Source organism: Saccoglossus kowalevskii, chromosome 4 (genome assembly GCF_978046115.1).
Source record: "Saccoglossus kowalevskii chromosome 4, keSacKowa6.1, whole genome shotgun sequence".
Classification (NCBI taxonomy): Eukaryota; Metazoa; Hemichordata; class Enteropneusta; family Harrimaniidae; genus Saccoglossus; species Saccoglossus kowalevskii.
Window position 1 is genome coordinate 20,355,015 of NC_140644.1, and position 23,229 is coordinate 20,378,243.

A 23,229-nucleotide genomic window follows, 5' to 3' on the forward strand; every position below is an offset into this window, starting at 1 on the left:
GCAACCGTGACCAGTAACTTTGACCAGTACCAGTAATCGTGACCAGTACAAGTTACCATAATCGTGAACAGTACCATTGACCAGTACCATTGACCAGTACTTGGGACCAACACCAATGTAGCAGGGATTGTATTTGGGGCTGTCAGGTGGCAGGGGTAGTCTCCACAATTATTGTATTTGGGGTTGTCAGGTGGCAGGAATAGTCTCCACAACTAATGTATTTGGGTCTGTCAGGTGGCAGGGGTAGTCTCCACAACTAATGTATTTGGGTCTGTCAGGTGGCAGGAATAGTCTCCACAATTATTGTATTTGGGGTTGTCAGGTGGCAGGGATAGATTCCACAACTAATGCATTTGGGCCTGTCAGGTGGCAGGGATAGATTCCACAACTAATGTATTCAGGGCTGTCAGGTGGCACGGGTAGTCTCCACAAAATAATGTATTTGGGACTGTCAGATGGCAGGGATAGTCTCCACAATTAATGTATTTGGGGCTGTCAGGTGGCAGGGATAGTCTCCACAATTAATGTATTTGGGGCTGTGAGGTGGCAGGGGTAGTCTCCACAATTAATGTATTTGGGGCTGTCTTGTAGCAGAGGAAGTCCCACAATTAATGTGTTCGGGGCTGTCAGGTGACAGGGGTAGTCTCCACAATTAATGTATTTGGGGCTGTCTTGTAGGAGGGGTAGTCCCCACAATTAATGTATTTGGGGCTGTCGGATAGCAGAGGTAGTCTCCACAATTAATGTATTTGGGGTTGTCAGGTGGCAGGGATAGTTTCCACAACTAATGTATTTGTGGCTGTCAGGTGGCAGGGATAGTCCCCACAACTAATTTATTCAGGGCTGCCAGGTGGCAGGAATAGTCTCCACAACTAATGTATTTGGGGCTCTCAGGTGGCAGGGATAGTTTCCACAACTAATGTATTTGGGGCTGTCAGGTGGCATGGGCAGTCTCCACAACTAATGTATTCAGGGCTGTCAGGTGGCAGGGATAGTCGCCACAACTAATGTATGTGGGGCTGTCAGGTGGCAGGAATAGTCTCCACAACTAATGTATTTGTGGCTGTCAGGTGGCAGGGATAGTTTCCACAACTAATGTATTTGGGGCTGTCAGGTGGCAGGGATAGTCTCCACAACTAATGTATTTGGGTCTGTCAGGTGGCAGGGATAGATTCCACAACTAATGCATTTGGGTCTGTCAGGTGGCAGGGATAGATTCCACAACTAATGCATTTGGGCCTGTCAGGTGGCAGGGATAGATTCCACAACTAATGTATTCAGGGCTGTCAGGTGGCACGGGTAGTCTCCACAAAATAATGTATTTGGGACTGTCAGATGGCAGGGATAGTCTCCACAATTAATGTATTTGGGGCTGTGAGGTGGCAGGGGTAGTCTCCACAATTAATGTATTTGGGGCTGTCTTGTAGCAGAGGAAGTCCCACAATTAATGTGTTCGGGGCTGTCAGGTGACAGGGGTAGTCTCCACAATTAATGTATTTGGGGCTGTCTTGTAGGAGGGGTAGCCCCACAATTAATGTATTTGGGGCTATTGGGTAGCAGGGGTAGTCTCCACAATTAATGTATTCAGGGCTGTCGGATAGCAGAGGTAGTCTCCACAATTAATGTATTCAGGGCTGTCGGATAGCAGGGATTGTCTCCACAATTAATGTATTTGGGGCTGTCAGGTGGCAGGGATAGTCTCCACAACTAATGTATTTGGGGCTGTCAGGTGGCAGGAATAGTCTCCACAACTAATGTATTTGGGGCTGTCAGGTGGCATGGGTAGTCTCCACAATTAATGTATTCAGGGCTGTCAGGTGGCAGGGATAGTCGCCACAACTAATGTATTCAGGGCTGTCTTGTAGCAGGGATTGTCTCCTCAATTTGTGTATTTGGGGTTGTCTTGTAACAAGGGTAGTCTCCACAATTAATGTATTTGGGGCTGTCAGGTGGCAGGAATAGTCTCCACAACTAATGTATTTGGGGCTGTCAGGTGGCATGGGTAGTCTCCACAACTAATGTATTCAGGGCTGTCAGGTGGCAGGGATAGTCGCCACAACTAATGTATTCAGGGCTGTCTTGTAGCAGGGATTGTCTCCTCAATTTGTGTATTTGGGGTTGTCTTGTAGCAAGGGTAGTCTCCACAATTAATGTATTCGAGGCTGTCTTGTAGCAGGGATTGTCTCCTCAATTTGTGTATTTGGGGTTGTCAGGTAGCAGAGATAGTCTCCACAATTAATGTATTCGAGGCTGTCTTGTAGCAGGGATTGTCTCCACAATTAATGTATTTGGGGTTGTCTTGTAGCAAAGGTAGTCTCCACAATTGATGTGTTCGAGGCTGTCTTGTAGCAGGAATGGTCTCCACAATTAATGTATTCAGGGCTGTCAGGTGGTAGGGTTAGTCACCACAACTAATGTATTTGGGTCGGTCTTGTAGCAGGGATTGTTTCCTCAATTAATGTATCTGGGGTTGTATTGTAGCAAGGGTAGTCTCCACAATTAATTTATTCAGAGCTGTCAGGTGGTAGGGGTTGTCTCCATAATTAATGTATTCGAGGCTGTCTTGTAGCAGGGATTGTCTCCTCAATTAATGTATTTGGGGTTGTCTCTTAGCAAGGGTAGTCTCCACAATTAATGAATTCGAGGCTGTCTTGTAGCGGGGTTTGTCTCCACAATTAATGTATTCAGGGCTGTCGGGTGGTAGGGATAGTCTCCACAACTAATGTATTTGGGTCTGTCTTGTAGCAGGGATTGTTTCCTCAATTAATGTATCTGGGGTTGTCTTGTAGCAAGGGTAGTCTCCACAATTAATGTATTCGAGGCTGTCTTGCAGCAGGGATTGTCTCCTCAATTAATGTATTTGGGGTTGTCTTGTAGCAAGGGTAGTCTCCACAATTAATGTATTCGAGGCTGTCTTGTAGCAGGGATTGTCTCCACAATTAATGTATTCAGAGCTGTCAGGTGGTAGGGTTAGTCACCACAATTATTGTATTTGGGGCTGTCAGGTGGTAGGGATAGTCTCCACCACTAATGTATTTGGGTCTGTCTTGTAGCAGGGATTGTTTCCTCAATTAATGTATTTGCGGTTGTCTTGTAGCAAGGGTAGTCTCCACAATTAATGTATTCGAGGCTGTCTTGCACCAGGGACTGTCTCCACAATTAATGTATTCAGGACTGTCAGGTGGCAGGGGTTGTCTCCACAATTAATGTATTTGGGGCTGTCAGGTGGGAGGGGTAGTCTCCACAATTAATGTATTTGGGGTTGTCAGGTAGCAGGGGTAGTCTCCACAATTAATGTATTCAGGGCTGTCAGGTGGCAGGGATAGTCCCCACAACTAATGTATTCAGGGCTGTCAGGTGACAGGGATAGTCTCCACAATTAATGTATTTGGGGCTGTCAGGTGGCAGGGATAGTCTCCACAATTAATGTATTCGAGGCTGTCTTGCAGCAGGGATTGTCTCCACAATTAATGTATTTAAGGCTGTCAGTTGGCAGGGGTTGTCTCCACAATTAATGTATTTGGGGCTGTCAGGTGGGAGGGGTAGTCTCCACAATTAATGTATTTGGGGTTGTCAGGTGGCAGGGATAGTCTCCACAACTATTGTAATTGGGGCTGTAAGGTGGCAGGGATTGTCTCCACAACTAATGTATTTGGGGTTGTCAGGTGGCAGGAATAACCTCCACAACTAATGTATTTGGGTCTGTCAGGTGGCATAGATAGATTCCACAACTAATGCATTTGGGTCTGTCAGATGGCAGGGATGGATTCCACAACTAATGTATTCAGGGCTGTCAGATGACACGGGTAGTCTCCACAAATAATGTATTTGGGGCTGTCTTGTAGCAGAGGAAGTCCCACAATTAATGTGTTCGGGGCTGTCAGGTGGCAGGGGTAGTCTCCACAATTAATGTATTCGAGGCTGTCACCACAATTAATGTATTTGGGGGCTGTCAGGTAAAAGACGTAATTCCCACATTTATTGAATTCGGGCTGCTTGGTGGCATGGTTAGACCTCGCAATTTATGCAGATGGGGCTGTCAGGTAGCAGATATACTCCAATTCTATTGAAATAAAACCCTAGTTTGTGATTTGTTTAAAATATGTATTTACTATTTTTATATCTTTATTTTATAAAATTCACTGGTAGTATTTTGAAGTCATAGTAATCGCGATATTGTATATACATAGAGTTATATACATAGAGTGAAACTGATTTTAAATATATGAAATAAAACGAATACACGCAGTACAATACATTTGGTTTGATAAACCTACAAAATACCCCAGTGATTCTCGCTCGATCAATAATCAGGAATTAATTATTAGCTTTTTCTTCGTCGTTTACGTTTTCACAAGTAGTGGTGTCATATCATCATGATAATCCGTTAAACTAAAAACATCTGCTGCCTCAATATATTACATAAATGACATTAAACAATAATTCATATTTTTATATTATAATTCTGTCTTTTTATAGAAACTTTGCGATTTTTAGTTTTCTTGCAGTTTTACGTATCACGGGGTACTTTTGTTTTTAAATTGTATTGACTTTCCGGCTACGTCATTCAAAATAGCGTACACATAGTAAGATATGAACCTTTGTTTTCGTAGCCAGTCGTGCAATAATAACTAATAGCGTCCCACCACATCACTGCAAGGGTATATTTTTTATCCGAAATTTTGAAAAATAAATATGTTTGCATTTTGCTGATGGTTTGTATGCAGGAAACAGTGACCGCGCGCCTACATGTAGCTGACGTGTATCCGACGTCACTCACACCACCGACGTACAGTTGGTATACTTGCTTTTCGTCGTAAATTAAACAAATAACAATTTCTCTTCAATGTGAAGACTATTTTTACCACTGTGATTGCTATCAATCTCCGTCATATATGTGCGACCAATTGAGTTTTTTTCCTCACAATTGCATGCACGTGTTGTGAAATAACAGAGGTGCATAAATCATAATAATGACATAGTCAACTCACTATCAAATACCACAAATCTGGTGTAGGTGTCTTGTTTGCCTAATGACCACGATATGGATGATAAATTATATCTACTGATGCAGTCTATGAGCAAACTTAATATGAAAACAGTGTTCGAATGCTCGTAAAACAGATCTCACGAAGAAATATGATATTTTTTACGATCTGGTGGAAGTTAGAATTACCAGTGTCACAATTGGAAATACGTGTCCTGTAAGTATTAAAGGGCGGTGTTCGTCGCGCCACGCATGCGCGAGATATGTCTCATACAAACAAATATGGCGACATTGACTATTCTGCAGACGAATGAGTACAAACTGAGAGGTTACAAAGTTTTAATTAGGTAATTCATTCGGTGATTGGAAGGAATCGAAGGACTTGCCGGCGGTAATTATTGCAAGTCGTGCTCAGGCCAAAACTCATACTCGTGATTTCATTAGAAGAGCGCATTTGATTGTGAGAAAATCAATGTTTATTAATGTCGTACATGCGCGGCGCGGCGACCACTGCCTTTTAACTAAATTGGGCATGCCAGTATAACAGCAATGACAGAGTATATTTATTTGACATGCAAGTCTTCGGGAGGAGTAATGGAACGTTATTTTTTAAGTCAAATGCTTCATTGGTGTCATGCAATTGAATGCCTCATTTCCCATTGATTGTTACATGTAGGATACTGGACGAGGTGGTGATAATAATAACGATATTTAGACGCAACGTAAAAACAAAGCAACATGTTTATTCATTAAATCATTAGAACATGCACTTTTGTAAAGTTGGTTCGAAGTCAAACGAAATCATAACATTTTTTTTAGAATTAAAATGAATAAATCATTTTTTTCTGAAGCTTGAGAACTATTACACATCAGTATTTCCCGCGACATGAGAGAATATAAACGAGGGGCAAAATGGAAGCCTCAGTGACAATATTAGTTTGGACGATCCGTGTACACAATAGGTAAACTATTGCTGAACGGTTCGACGGCAGAAATAACCAAAGTAGACACATTGCTTACTACAATTCTATTGCGCAATAGCCGGAACAGTAAAGGATACGTTTTCAGTCTGGCAGGCGCCATTGTACATAATACACGAAGGCATGTACAAGCGATTTAAGGGAAGTTGTATGTACTTTGTTTTTTAAATGATAGCCTTAAATTGTAGACACATCAGCTCTGCCAGTCTCGAGTTTACGTCTACACATTTAACGTCGAAAAAAAGTTTAAAAAAGGAAAACTGCACACAGTGGCCCCTGCTGCGACATCGATGTATCATGCCCAATGTACGCTGAGAGTAACAACAGACTGACTGTAAGTTTGTCGGTGTTCATGTCATACTTCGAAAGTCAGCTTCTGTATAAATATTTATTTTTCGCTCAATTGTTGGTTGAATCGCACTTTTGAATTGTCTGTATACTGTTCATCGCCATTGCATTGGCGTAATATACTATACATACGAATAAATGCGGACGAAGATCCAGGCTTCTGACCACACACTCAAAGAAGCATTAATTCGAGTCATTACTCGTGTTTAATAACGTCCCCCGACAAAGTCATTTTTTTTTCAGGTAATAAATACTCCATACAGACATGAGATTTTAAAGACAAGACAAGTGTTTTCTTTTGTGTGTGAAAAATGTTCTGACTGTAGGAGTGTAAGTTTTAGCAGACAATATCTACATAGTATGCTTCGGGGCGAATTCCTTCCAGAGTCTTGGTATTTTCCTGAGTTGCCATTCATTCTAACGCCGTGCACATACAAGTCAGCAAGTAACATTTATATCAGGTATAAACACCAATAAAAAAGGTTGAAAATTGTGAAGGTTAATGGAAAGATCAGTCTTGAATATTTGTCTATTATATTGACATCATGAACACGCGGTATTTTCACTTTAATACTGGAGGCTTTTCTGCGCACAGAGTACACAAATCCTTTTCTATGCCTCAGTTCTGGCGCTGAACATCGCCTTGAGTCAAGACTGAGTCGCTTCCGATGTTTTACCGCGTTCCTATTGCTGCTATTATATGTTCGCATGTTCGTACATTCAGGAATGCCTTCCTCCACTGTATGCTCCGGTGAGGCTGACCGCTCATCTTCTAGCTGGGACAGCCGCAGTGCCACTGTTCGATTACTCTGAAAATCAGACAGAATGTATAATGATATCAAAGTTTGAAACATTAACATGTTAACAAAATGAACTGATGGGTGTTTACAAACATCTTGAATCAACTTTGCATGGCACCCATGTCATTTTACATTAGGTACGTATCACTGCGCATGGAAATCTCATCTTTGAATGTCCATCTTTATACGAGCAACCTCAATTTTATTCAATGTATTTCTAACAGCTGTTTTATATTCAATCAAAGATAGATACACCGAGAAAGGTATGTAGCTTTTATGCAACGGAAAGCACACAAGGAAACTTGTTAACTCGGAGTCCATATTTCCGTTACACCAGTATGCCACACACTAATGAACTTGTTCTGACGTATTGGCCGTCGTACTTGCTGACGTGAAAATGGTAGATAGTGCTACCGTGTGAGGTCAACTGTTTCTGCCTCAGTCATACTCAGACTGCTTTTTATATTGGTGTATTTATTTCATATGCAAATTAGTTAAATTAAGTAGTTAAATTTCATGCAAGCACAAACGATAAATTATCTAAGATAACTTTGTTAGCATATCGATGTAGTTAATTAATATGCAAATTACCGAATTATCTTACTCAGATAAATTTCAAAGCAGAATTATACATTCAATAATACAAACATTATATATTTAGCAAGTTTCAACAAAATATTCTGAAAGAAGTCAATTGGTATGAAGCTTAGGCAAATTATTATTATTACAGCTTTAATTCAAATCATAAGACCCATAGCAGAATAGACGAGAAAAAAATAAAATATATATAGAATAATTACTAAGCAGTATTCGGTATTCAACCACACAAACTAGCTATTTATTATGTACGGATTTGCACTAAAATCTATGTCGCATACGACTTATTTACCACTTCCGTGTCACTGAGAATGTTCAAGAACCGTACTGTGTCTTGGTGGAATATTCTAGATTGTTTTTAGAAACTGGTTGAATAGGTAATAGAACACTGTAGGAGGCAATAGAAGGTAATGGGACATTCTAGAAATTTGTAGTAAGTTCCAGACTCATTATGTATGCTGATGTAATGGTCTATTTATAGACAGTGGGGGTATATATAGGGGAGTTGTTCAGCACTGAGTTCAGATCGGAGATCTCGTTGAATTGTGTACCAGAATACACCCTATTCCAACCAGCGGTTTCTGAGATATTGATGGAAGAAGATTTGACACATCCATTCATCCATACAGACACACATTGGTGTAACAATAGTCTCCTTTAGTACTCTGCAAGCGGGAACCAAAAAGCAAGTTACAGGTAACGTTTTCACAGCAGATCGCAAGCTAGTGCAGATCGACATTTGTTATCAGACATTCGCATTGTAGCTGGTAGAGACAGAAACAAATCAAAGAGAGCTTAGAAAGAACTCCCGTGTGCTGAGAGTTTTGGAGACACATTACAAATTAATTCAAAATTACTTATACTTGAGATATTGATGGAATAGCTGAAAACTAATTATGCAAAGAAGGTAACTAATATGAACAGATTTAAGTGTAAAACTAAAGGTCTGCACGATGTACCAAGTTTCATTGAAATGTGATTAGAACCAAAAAAATATTAATTATTATGCTAATTAGAGAATTAATATGAACAGATTTTAACCGAAAATTAATCAGGCTGTCTATTGTCCTAGAGCATTTATGTACCAAGTTTTATTCAAATGCAATGATCAATACTTGAGATATCAGTATTAATTAATTATGTTAATTAGGTGATTAAGAAGCATAAATATTTACCAAAAGCTAATATGGTGCATAGTCTGAGGTTCATTGAAATGTGATGGGTACTCTTTAAAAGTTTCATTGAAATCCAATGAGTGGTTTTTAGACATCAGTGCAACAGCCATAGAACAGCAAAAAATTAACTAATTATGCAAATTAGGTAATTAATAGGCACAATTATTTATCCCAAAATTAATCAGGTCTCTGCATAGTCCTAGAAAAAATGTCGCAATTCTCATTGAAATGTGATGATTAGTACTTGAGATATCAAGTGAAAAGCTGAAAATTAACTAATTATGCTAATAAGGTGATTAATATGCACAAATATTTTACCCAAAAACTAATTAGGTCTCTGCACAGTCCTCAAGTAACTATGTACCAAGTTTCATTGAAACGTGATCATTACTACTCGAAATATCAAAAGCTGAAAATTAATTAATTATGCAAATTAGGTAATTAATATGTACTGATATTACCCTAAAAACTATCAGGTCTGTGCAGTGTCATATGACACCTATGTACCAAGTTTTATTGAAATGTTATGATTAGTACTTGAGATATCAGTGGAAAAACCGAAAATTGATTAATCATTATGTAAATATAGGTAATTAATAATATTAACAGATTTTTACCCAAAACTAATCAAATCTGCACATTAGTTCAGAGCATCCATGTGCCAAGTTTCATTGAAATCCAATGAGTGGTTCTTCAAAAATCAGTGGAACAGTCTTGAAACAGCTAAAAATCAGCTAATTATCATGCAAATTAGGTAATTAATATTCATAAATTTTTACCAAAACCTAATCAACTCTGCGCATTATCCCAGAGTATCTATTTACCAAGTTTCACCAAAATTTGATTAGTGGTTCTTGAGATAACGGTGGAACAAAAAAAGTGACATACATACATACATACAGACAGACAGACATACAGACAGGGTAACTGCAAAGACTCCCTTTTGTGCTTCGCACACGGGAGTCAAAAATGTCACAGATCGACGGTCTATGGAAGACAACAACATGAATTATATGCTCTATGGAAATGCAAACACTACTGAGAAATGAACCCTAACCCTACCAATTTCACAAGGCCATGCACGTTTATCAGAGTGTCTAAAAGTAAATTTACGTCGTCATTACTTTTATGATTCTGTACGTATCTACATTTAATTGCATAAGTTATCAACCACATTACTATAACGTGGTTTAAGGGAACGCACATCAGAAGTGACATCATTGCGACCGGTTACTGGTGGCTGGTGTCATCAAACTCATTGTACTCAAATCAGATTGTTTCATTTAAACTGTTAATACCTTAAAATAGTTCGACAGCACATGTGACATCGATAATCGGTGAACAACACATAATGCACTTGGACGACGGATGTGCACACGTGCAATTCTCAGCAGGATGTTATTTAGGTCAGTTTGTTAATTAAAATTGAAGCTTTTGGCCAGACTTTTATAGACTGATTGACACTAATCTGATTGTATTGGTGCGTTAAATGCTTGTAACACAATAAACATCACAATAGGGAAAGGAAAATGTGAGCAGTAATTCCAATCATGATATTAAACACAGCGTGTCACTATCACCTTTTTACCTCGAAATACCCTTTTGCAAAGATATTCGAAAATCAGAAGCAAATAATAAATGCACTGACGGATTCAGACATTTGGTTACGGTGGGGGGGGGCTACTCTACTGCTATTTAATCTTCTTATGACGTGGCCGAGGAGATTTGTTTTCAGCACTGGACGGGGGTGGGGCGTCGTCTGACACACCTTCCCTAAACCTATAGCATAAATGAATAAAATTTGATGCAATACCGTTTTATTACTCAACAGGACTGCAATAGTGAAGTATAAGTGAGGTACAACCCAATGGACTACTAGAGTGAAGTATAAGTGAGCTACAATTCTATGGACTGCTAGAGTGAAGTAAAAGTGAGGTACAATTCTATGGACTACTAGAGTGAGGAATAAGTGAGGTACAACCCAATGAACTGCTAGAGTGAGGTACAACCCAATGGACTGCTAGAGTGAAGTATAAGTGAGGTACAATTATATGGACTACTAGAGTGAAGTATAAGTGTGGTACAACCCAATGGACTGCTAGAGTGAAGTATAAGTGAGGTACAACCCAATGGACTGCTAGAGTAAATTATAAGTGAGGTACAATTCTATGAACTACTAGAGTGAAGTATAAGTGAGGTACAACCCAATGGACTGCTGGAGTGAAGAATAAGTGAGGTACAATTCCATGAACTACTAGAGTGAAGTATAAGTGAGCTACAATTCTATGGACTACTAGAGTGAGAAATAAGTGAGGTACAACGAAATGAACCACTAGAGTGAAATAAAAGTGAGGTACAACGAAATGAACTACTAGAGTGATGGATAAGTGAGGTACAACCCAATGGACTGCTATAGTGAAGTATAAGTGAGGTACAACCCAATGGACTGCTAGAGTGAAGTAAAAGTGAGGTACAATTTTATGAACTACTAGAGTGAAATATAAGTGAGGTACAACCCAATGGACTGCTAGATTGAGGAATAAGTGAGGTACAACCCAATGGACTGCTAGAGCGAAGTATGAATGAGGCATAATGCAATGGACTGCTAGAGAGGAATATGTGAGTTACAACCCAATGGACTGTTACAGTGAAGTATAAGTGAGGTACAATTATATGAACTACTAGAGTGAAGTATAAGTGAGCTACAATTCTATGGACTACTGGAGTTAGGGATAAGTGAGGTACAACCCAATGGATTGCTAGAGTGAAGAATAGGTGAGGTACAACGAAATGGACTGCTAGAGTGAAGAATAAGCGAGGTACAACAAAACGGATTGCTAGAGTGAAGAATATGTGAGGTAATACCCAATGGTCTGCTAAAGTGAGGAATAAGTAAGTTACAACCCAATGGACTGCTAGAGTGAGGAATAAGTGAGGTACAACCCAATGGACTGCTAGAGTGAAGTATGAATGAGGTACAATGCAATGGACTGCTAGAGTGAAAATGTGTAAGGTTAAATTCCTATTGATTGCGAGAGTGAAGTATGAGCGAGGTACATTAAAATGAACTAGGATTGACACCGCGTCGAGTTGGTGCAAGTTTTGTATAAAAACAATATAGTTTACTAGTATTTACAGTCATGGCTTTATGACAAAGTCTGTTTTCAATGTTGTATAGAAGTACAACTTCCCATGATACATATTAATGAGATCAATGCAGTCATACAAAACGTGTGACAGAATAAATGTTCAGGCAAAAAAGTATATTTTTGTACCACATTTTACTACAAAATCGAAACCTGAAATGTAGTTCCACAAAACATTGCTCTTGGTGCATTTCTATATTCTGTCAAAATTTAGTAAAATCTTATTAAAACTCATGGATTCATTTTATTTCTATATTTTCATTAAAACTGTGTATTTGCTGGATAGAATATCAATGGTTTCAATTACCACCTTGTCCCCTGCGTATTAATAAACTGATCCAAATATCTGATTACATTATTATATTATGCTGCATGCTTGTGCCACAGGGGGTATAACTACGGGAACATTGATATACTTTTGGCTTTCTCGACAGCAAAATGTGTAGCAATGAATCCCAAGGACCCAATAAAGGTCACATGAAACTGAGATTAATGTGCGCACAAACAGCAATCTGCTAAACAGGCTGACTCCATGATAAGTACTTAGACGCTGTAATCTGTCTGCTCTAGTTGTTGATTAGAATTATTGCGGTTTCCAGTGGGTGAAGTACAAGTAGAGCTCCTTAGATTTGAATAAGGCAGCACTAAACTAAAATTGAAAAAAAAACTAATGTAGTTTTGATTACATATGTAACAACCTATATGGGATGGGAGTATGAAGCAACGTATTAAATAATGCATTAATTGAGAAACATAATACATCTATGCAGGGAGCAGCATTCTGCAAAAGCAATATCTGACATTCAGATGGTACAGATGAGATTCCACCGGCCTGACTGTGTAGCTAATGTAAACATCGTTCTGATTGAGACCATCAGAATACAAAAAGAATACAAGTTGTTAAAATGCTTCACACGTACACACTACTGATTAATGATAGTTAAATATCTGAATAAAATAGCAATGATGTTAAAATTATGAATGCAACTCATAAATGTATTGTAATTAATTCATATATATGGTAACTGCTTTATGGATAATGACCATATTATTCTACTTCCAGAGCACTGTACAATTGTATACATACATTTACAAATAAACTTAATTGTAACCACTATCGTTCATGTCATATTAATCTATTCTTAATGTATCACAACATTGCAATTCCACCCACAATAGGGAGTATAATGATCTTCACGTGGTTTCGGGAATGTTTTCGTGGTCATGTGATTTCACGATTCAGAACAAATGTCAAATGTTTTTTCGTTACTGTGAATGATTCGTGTTACAAATCAAATCAAGTTCACAAGAAATAGGGTAGGGGACTGAATGTAGATACAATACAAAGTCGACAGCTAGGTTGTGAGCCACAATGCTGCATTTATTCAAGACTTTGAGTTAAAAGCATAACACGAAATAATACTATACAATATACCGTAAGCATATTTGTTGGCGTTTAACCCAAACAATATGGAAATTTGGCATATTTCGTATTTGATAGTGAGCATTGATAAACATACCACATATTATTCGTTGGAAAAATAAATACGACAATGTGCGCGCGATTTGAATTAACAGCAGACTGCTAATCTAATGTATGGTGAGTGATAATCTGGTATACGATGGATGGTAATCTAGTGTACGGTGGGTGATAATCTACTTACTGATGAGCGACAATCTAGCGCAGGAAGACTGATAATCTAGCGTACGATGAATGGTAATCTAGTGTACGGTGGGTGATAATCTACTTACTGATGAGTTATAATCTAGCGCAGGAAGACTGATAATCTAGTATAGAGTGAGGGATAATCTAGTATATAATAAGTGATAATCTAGTGTACATTGCGTGATAATCTAGGGTACAGTGAGTTATAATCTAGCGTAGGGTGAGTGATAATCTAGTATAGAGTGAGTGATAATCTAGTGTATGGTGAGTTATAATCTAGCGTAGGGTGAGTGATAATCTAGTATATGATAAGCGATAATCTAGTGTACATTGCGATGATCTGATAATCTGGGTACAGTGAGTGATAATCTACTTGATAACGCTAGACGTGGATATGGCGAGATGAAGCCTTCTTTCATGGCGACAATCTTGGTCGATTCCATTCCCAAATGTGGATATTCTGGTTACCTGCACATTCAACACTTACAGATTCAAATTTACTCAGTACTTTGCTAGACATCTACATTTAAACATTTATTAGTTTTAGATATATTTTGAGTCAATAATTTGGCAAAGCAAATCGTTTGATGTTAGATAGAAATCCCCACAGCAAATATTTGGGTATTCCACAACAAATACTGTCTAGGAGTACATGTTTCAGTGAGAATTTGAGAGCAAAAGAACCCCACACTCAAAATGAAACAGTTATATCAAACGTTCTCTGATTTGATATTATTTAGTAAACAGAGACACACATAGTACTGTTTAAAAGCACCGTCAACGGAGCGTGATTAAAAAATGTCTCTGAGATTGACATTGACGATGACAGGCTAGACTAGACGAACCAACACTTCTTAACATCTTTATCGAATGCAAAACTTCTTGAAATTATCATCATTTTTTTAAATGGATGTCTCACAGAAAACGTGAAACGTTAGGCAGTGAAACTCACTACGGATTTTGTGTACTCCACATACTGTAGACATCAACCCGAACAAATGTGCTTTTGCGAGCCGCTATAATATATATGTATTTTTTTCAAACTAGTTTGTATGCAACTAGGTTGAGTATATTGTTATCTGATTTTTATCTACTTGGCACTCCTATATTCAGCGGATGATTGGGAGTACGTTGTGTGATGCGGAATAACACATTTACTAAATGAGCCGGCTAGCATCTATTCTAAACACGTCTAGCTAGTTTTCTGTTTAAAGCGGGGGTGTCGTCAGCTGCGCATGTGTCAAACGGCCAAAGCATAATTGTTTACAAACAAGCATCTACCCATGAGCCTTTGCGTGTTTAGCGTGTGTTGTTATCCTCGCTTGGGACTCGATTCCCGCGATCGCGAGTGCGCAGCAAAAGCGGTTGGGTTACGGCAATGTTCAAAATTCAGAAATTAAAATATATGGTAGCCGAAAATTGATCAAAAATGCGTGTTTACAATTAGCCCTATGGCAGAAATCATATCTCAAAATTTGGTCACATGCTTTTTTCTATCCTTTCTGTTTTGCATATATGTTAACCATTACACAACAATGTGTTAATGATATACTGTGATAATGTTTATGGCAGTTCCCTGATAACGTATTATGAAATGATGCAATAAAAATAATCCCGGGGTTCGGGGTGAGATTATTCTCAAAGTCGTTGACGACTTTTGTTTCATACCCGACAAAAAATCCCCAACTGAGAAATTTCATTCCAGGCCTTTAGGCGTTGGATTGTATTATTTCATAAGTCTTTTCACTGTTGTGCTTTTTCAAAAGAGACTATCGAGGCCAGTTTCGAGATGTTCGTGATGATGTATTTGTACATATATGACTAATATTAATAATCATTGAAACAATATTCATATTTTTTCATGCTGCGCGCTCGAATAATATACAACATACTTCTCGCAATACCACGTGTTATCTCCTGTATTATCCACAAATATCCTATAATTATTCATGTATCATGATTGTTCCATGAGATACAACCCATTGGATATTGTGTTTATTCATTGCTATATTCTGGTAATTTCTGACAATTACCAAGGTATAAAAATGCTACCCATGTAAAACTATAAATATGTTGGCTTTCCAAAAAAAATAGTAAAATCGTTTAGTGGTGGCCGTGAACTGAGTTCAAGAAACAACGTTCGTGTGCAAATGAGAAACGGAACGCGCTAAGAATAATTTGACGCGCTCACAGAGGTTACGTTTACATTGTATTAATATGGCGACAAAAAGCTGAGAAATGGATAGATGTCTACCAAAGGTGTCCGTGCATCATCACTAAGTCAATTTACATGCAGTATGACTGAAGTGCATGGACTGACTAACTGTGATGACTATAATAACACATAGCGTCAGAAAAACTAGCATGAACACCATAAAAACCTAAATGATCGTCAAGGGGGATATTTTTTATTCAAATTAAAAAGTTATGGGTCTGGTACAAAGCCCTGTTCATCTACAAGAAATGGTTCGAGACACATTTACAGGCTGCCATACTTTGAATTTCAAACAATTCGACAAATGTGTATAAATATATATGTTAATGAGGAATCAGCATGAACATGAATAAAAGCAAAATGGCCGCCAGTCGGCCATTTTTCTCGAATCTTTGTAACAATACGACGTATACCTGTAACATATTTTGCATGATCCCATTCCAAAGTTTGAATTGAATAGTCTTGTTCATCTCCGATAAACAGTCCCAGAGACGCAAAGTTGAAGGTCATATGTTAATCACCATACATGGTCTTTGATTAAGTTTGAATGTGATCGGTCAAAACGTGTCTCAGAAATGGCTCCGAAGGACGCACGGACGATAACCAACTACACTAGTTCAATTAATCCGATGTCACACGATCACTTATCGGGAATCCTCGATCTACGATGAGTGATAATCTAGAGTACGATGAACGATAATCTACTTTACCATGAGTAATGGTCTAGTGTACGACGAGTGATAATGTAGAGTACGATAATCTAGTATACTGAGTGATAATCTACTTTTCAATGAATGATAATCTAGTGTAAGCAGAGTGATAATATAGTGTGCAATGAGTAATTGTCTAGTGTACAAAGAGTGATAATCTAGAGCACGATGAGCGATAATACAAGGAGTGACGATCTATTGTATGATGAGTAACAATAGTGTACGATAAGAGATTATCTAGTATACTGAGTGATAATCTATTCTACGAAGAGTGATAATCTAGTGTATGATGATTGTTACTATATAGTACTGAGTGATAATCTACTTAACAATGAGTGATAATCTAGTCTACGAAGAGTGATAATCTAGTGTGTGATGAGCGATAATCTAGAGGACAATGTGTGATGATCTATTGTACGACGAGTGATAATCTAGTGTACGATGAGAGATAATCTATAGTATACTGAGTGATAATCTACTTAACAATGAGTGATAATCTAGTCTACAAAGAGTGATAATCTAGTGTGTGATGAGCGATAATCTATAAGACATTGAGTGATAATCTATCGTACAAAGAGTGATAATGTAGTGTACGATGAGAGATAATCTACTATACTGTGAGTGACAATATACTTTACAATGAGCGATAATCTAGCCTACGAAGAGTGATAATGTAGTCTACGATGAGCGATAATCTAGATAACATTGATTGATAATCTAGACTACGAAGAGTGACAATGTAGTGTACGATGAGAGATAATCATACTGTGAGTGACAATATACTTTACAATGAGCGATTATCTAGACTACGAAGAGTGATAATGTAGTGTACGATAATCTAGTATACTGAGTGATAATCTACTTTACAATGAGAAATAGTCCGCTGTACGAAGAGTGATAATGTAGTGTACGATGATCGATAATTCAGTGTGCATAATAACATGCAATATCAGGTTCTACTGCACAATGAATTATCTTCACACAACCATTAAACTCTCCTCTGTGATTACCCCCCACCCCCTCCGCCTCCTGCAACTATTGGGTAAATGTTGACACTTCTTCATTATTCGTGGTGCTTCTTTAAAATATAAAGGAAAGGGGCATATTACGCAGCAAAACAAGTAAACGACAAAATAATACATACCTGTTCATAAATGGAATTTGGAATCCTGTGCTGGCAAGTAGCTGGTGGTGGTGGTGCCCTGTTGTTTTCTTTCGTTATTTTCTTCTGTGACTGCCAAAAATTGTAATTGACGATGGCGTATTCCAACAAAGCAGCGAAGACGAACGCAAAGCTCGTCACAAGGTAGATATCAATAGCTTTAATGTAAGAGATTCGAGGCAACGAGGCGCGGACACTTGTACTTATTGTTGTCATTGTTAATACAGTTGTAATTCCTGGAAAATAATGGACAATTGTTTACAGGTAAGTAAACATATATAAGTATTTACACATTGTAATGACTGTTAGTAACAGAATGAACCATTCGTCACAAAACTAAAATGCACGCATGAACAATGTTTATTTTTTTTTAAATTTAAGCTACGTTTAAAGAAGACAGATAAGCAAGAGACACACACAGATTAACGAGAGACGAGAAGAGAACGGATTAGCGTGCAGCCACTGATAGACCTACTTACACATCCGACATTACACAGCGGTTTCAGCAGCTAGTCCTCTTTCCTGCCGCGCTTAAACGGTTATTGATTTGGAAAATATATTTTTTTTTACCATATTCGATTTCACGAATGCCATAATAAATACTATAAATTATTGTCAATAATAATTAATAAATACAGTTTGAAACAAGATCGTGAAATCGGCCGAGTAGGTCTGAAGAACTAGGTGGAACGGCAGCTGCTACGCTGATACTACATTTATTAAATGGAAAACGAAAACGAGTCCTTACCGATAGTGGTGCGAGCAGTCTCGACCTGTTTATTCGCCGCCACTAGAATCAAGGAACAAAATTTCCATTTTTTACTTTTGTGTTGTCAAAAAATAGTGTAAAGTGCTTGAAATAGGAAAAGGAAATACGAAGAATGCAGTGGACGTGTAGACATGGCAGGTAAAAGAGGACTAACTTCACCACTTCGACTTTAACCTTTAATAATTGCATGATGATAACCAGGTCAGGGGTCAGAAAGAATCTTAATAGCCGAGGGCCACATGTCAATTAGTGCGTAAAAACAATTACGTAATTTTTATTATCGGCGAGGATCTTACAAAAAAGAAAAGAAAAACGATTCCCCTGGTCATTCGATGAGCATAGAAAATGAAAATTTACCAACACAAGTTATTGTATACCCAATCGTTTGATGTGTCATGATTTAAAACGCTGTATTATTATTTACATCGATAATATCGGATTAAACCATCGATGAACACGACGTGTCTGATGCGAGGTCACCGCAGGTTAAACGACTTATTAGTACGTGTTCAGTGAATATGTATTTAGTGAACCGACTCGAAAGTAGTGGCAGTGCTATTTGCATGTTTAGCAGCACTACTGAAACATTCAATTATATTTTGCTGTTAAAAACAGTATGACTAATTAAATCGAAAAGGGTAATTTAAGATATCTAATTGAGGTTTCGAGTCCATTCGTTTAGTCTGCCGTTAAAATACTACATAAAAGTAGAAAGCAAGTAACAATCCTCATCAGATTGAGCGGTTGTTATGCCTAACCACTGCTACCTTCAACAATATATTTGTTAATGTACATTACGTTTCAATAGATAGTTAAAACTTATTCAGTGCTTTCTGTGGTTAACTGTGTTTTCTAACTCCAACAAAATGACAATACATACCCTATATGTAATTGACGAAAGACAACTCTGAGTGTATGGTGATCATGATATATTATTAGCCGCCCTGTCATATATTCGAAAGAACATGGAACGTTTCTTAATTAAAGATTATAAGTCTTGTTAATCTTTTTTTAATTAACTTGGCACAGACGAAACACATAAGCAAACCATACGATATATAATATTATGTAAATTTGAATAGGCAAAACACATTCCTTTGATTGGATTTGACAACAGCAATCGATTTAATTTAACGTATAAATTAACAATATACATTGTTTTGTTGATTAAACTTTAAACAACATCAAGGTCAGTAAGTTAAAATCAAAATTTAATTACTTTATCAAATAGTAATATTGACGAAAACATGTCTGATTGTATTTTTTACCAAACATCAATACTGTGTTATATTTAAATAGACAATAATGCATTGAATGTAGTGTTACAATTGAATAATGACTAACATAAATATTAATTTAATTTGATGTTGTTTCTGTTTGATTTAGGTTATTATAAATTAATATTGTGTTACCTTGACAAAAAATGATAAAACAGTGTTCAGAACATCAGTAAATTTACAAGCGCAATTCTTTTGTTGATTTTGAGTAAACAAACACCTATGTTGTGTTACATTTAAATTGAATTAAAAGTTAAATATCAATATTGAGTTACATTTAAAATGACAATACATATTCTATTGTTAGTTTAAATTAAACATTAATTAGAATGGAAGTAAACATTGTTTTTAAAATTTAGGTTAATAAACATTGTTATTGTATTACATTTAAATCGACAAAAAAATGTTTTAAGTTAGGTTCGTCAACGGGTTAACGGGTTCTAAAGTGAAAAACCATCAATTTGATTTTTTGATATTTTTTACTCAGAGACCTCTTTACCTACTGAAAAGTAAATTTCTTTTCCTAAAGAGTTAAGTGCTTATAATAATAGTTTAAATACAACTAGTGTTAGACAGATAATTCAATGAGGTCAAGCTGTGCGATATAAACTGTGTTATAGCGTATTTTAACTCATCTAAATCATCAAATGTAACATAACAGCCAGCGAACTAATATACTCGATGACGTCACAGCACACCTAACTCAATGGACTATATTGTGTAGCACATTATTTAAGAACCCCTAAAACTAAAAAGTAGCAGTATAAAATATATAATTTATCTATTTTGGATTGACGAATTCTGTGAAAATATCTAGGCATTATTTCAATATGAACATGAACAAATTAAGAGAGTTTACTCCAATCTCTGCACGCTATAGACACCCGTGTTAATTGTAAATTGGAAATGTTCAGATAAAGAAAAAAACGCTATCGAAACTGTGTCCAACCTTTGCTTGATCCACTCTATTACATGTAGTGCTGAATGGAGGGGTGCACATTTTGTTTCAACACTATCATATGCGACACGGCATTGGATGAATGACGTTATTTGTGTCTGTTCACATACTAAGGGCACGCAAAATGTAAAGATGAAACAAAGAACAACAATTTCACTAATTTGAAGACCACATGTGGAGGTTCCTACAAATACAGGAGACTTACTGTAAATTACTTAGGCGAACTGAATGAATGGCCCACTAGCAAAAACGATTGGAAGCTCACTGGCATGCAAACACAACATTGTCTTTAAGTTCATTGTCAGTTAAAGGTCAAGTTTCATTACACCACGAGAGAAAATTAATGGCCTGATTTGCTAATTTGAATAATTATACCTAATTATCGTAGATTGTTCCAATGGAAGTTAATTGAGCATAACATTCACCATAGTTAAACCGACGCCTACCTAAGGCAGGTACCACTAGAGACTATGCAATCTGTTTATTATGAGGATCACCGTTCTGCCATCGGGTGGATAATAAAAGAAATATATAGATCAGCGAGCACAATTTACAGCGGTTTGAGAACAGAAGAATTCGACACATGTGCCCAGTAAGTCATTCACCGTATGTGGTATTTCGTCAAGCAATACTCATTGTGTTGTGCTATACTGTGTTAACAACTCCATATGTATGGTACGAACTTAAATATATCATGTCGGATTGGGATGACGTCAATCAACTAACCAACTGACTATACACATGGAAAACGTTAGCCAAACTGCAAACTAACTTACTGATCAAACACTCAAATGCCGAAGCATCACAACCAATCAACTGATAACCTGATGCAACCTACCGATACACATAACCATTTAACTAACCAAACTACTAACTAGCTCGCTACAAACCAATCAAAAGACCACAGACAAACCTTATGGTTATGCTTATTTATGCCAATTGAAAAGATTAGTAATGTTCGTGCTGTAACTTATTCTGTGTCGAAATTTAACCAGTACATATCTTTAATGGCTTGGGTTATGTTGTTTACGTTATGTCTTACTTAATGAAACTCAATGGTGTGTTGTATGGTGAAAATAAAATATACCAGCAATTCCATTCGCGTGGTACATTAATTATTTATATATTTAAAACTGAATTAGGGGAAATGTCATTATTATATTTGGGTATTAAACTGTCGAATTTTATGCATAGTGCACACTCGTAAAAAAACAAATAATAAGTTGAGCGTGGCTGTTCTTATGAGCAAAATACCGTCAATAATGGGTGTAACGCGGTGGTTGTCAATTGAACGATACCTTTAAAGGTTACCGACCCCGAAAACACGACTAAGCTTATAACCAGCAGCTTGTTTATATATATATATATATAAAATACCATGTTAAAGACGAACTGGTTGGAAATCGCTAACACGTCTTCCTGAAATCGGATTTGTGCTACAGCAAATGGCCCAGTATTACGTAATTACTTGGAGGGAAACTCTCTAAGGGTGTCCGTACTAATGTTATAAACAAACTAAAGGCCTTCATTGCCATGGCTGAATTATTCTGAGGCACTCCGCTCCACACCACCCCTATTACGTTTACACACGTTTGAAATTACAATTTCGTAGATCGATCTAATGTGGCGGTTGGTAAAATAAAATATTCAAGTAATATAGTGGAGATATTACGGAATTATGTATCGAGTGGACTCTCTTCATTCCTTTTTAATGAACGAAACGCCATCTGATAAGGATCTTTTTAATAATGCGCGGCATATTACGGTGGCGATCAGTGCTCTCAAAATATTGTTGATGATTACTTTGATTCCATGAAGAGATCAATTATATGTATTACTTTAATAATATAATACTAATTATTGTGGAAATAATGATGATTATCATTGGCCATTTTTGGGATGTAAGCGGCCGTCTTACGATTTCGCGATTAATATAATAACAACTTTCATTTTATTACCTGCAATAGTCAGGGAAGAGTTAGTTAGTTTTATGGAGGTAACATATACCGTATCTCATTGGAAAACTTGACAAATTGCTTCAAGGAAGCTCATTACGACAATCATTACGCGTACACGTCTTGTCAGGGAAACCATTACCATGGAGAGAAAAGGCGTAGAAAACGGCCGAGTGAACAGCTCGCCAAGGCGATCACGGGTGAACTATTAAATTATTATAAACGAAAGGTTATAAAGCGACGAAAGGTATTACTACAATTTGGTCCAAACTGTAATACTGTTCACCGTCTTGCCATTCCGTTGCAATCTGCTGGATTTTCTTTTTCATGTAAACACCCCTCCCCCCGAATTCGGAGTAATGGAATCGTCCGTCATTGCATGCAGTAGATACTCATTTCCTGTATAAACATGTCTGTTGCACTGCTGTCAAATCCTCAACATTAAATAAACCAAACAACAATAGCACGACACTTTAATAACATC

The 23,229-nt window shown here is 37.3% G+C and overlaps 1 protein-coding gene across 3 annotated transcripts in view; it reads right to left on the reverse strand.

Moving 5' to 3' along the window:
• Positions 1-5,710: 5,710 nt before the first annotated feature.
• The window catches only part of LOC102802810 (gamma-aminobutyric acid receptor subunit beta-3-like), a 28,986-nt gene continuing 11,467 nt past the window's right edge, over positions 5,711-23,229 (reverse strand). For 2 of the 3 annotated variants that reach the window (XM_085497933.1, XM_006813285.3), the window contains exons 9-11: positions 18,535-18,576; positions 17,769-18,022; positions 5,711-7,124 (exon numbers count right to left, since the gene is read on the reverse strand). In XM_085497933.1, the coding sequence (XP_085354059.1) occupies positions 6,768-7,124; positions 17,769-18,022; positions 18,535-18,576 (653 nt within the window). In that variant the 3' untranslated portion in view covers positions 5,711-6,767. The remainder of the gene's footprint in view (positions 7,125-17,768; positions 18,023-18,534; positions 18,577-23,229) is intronic. The other variant, XM_085497934.1, reaches the window with a different exon arrangement.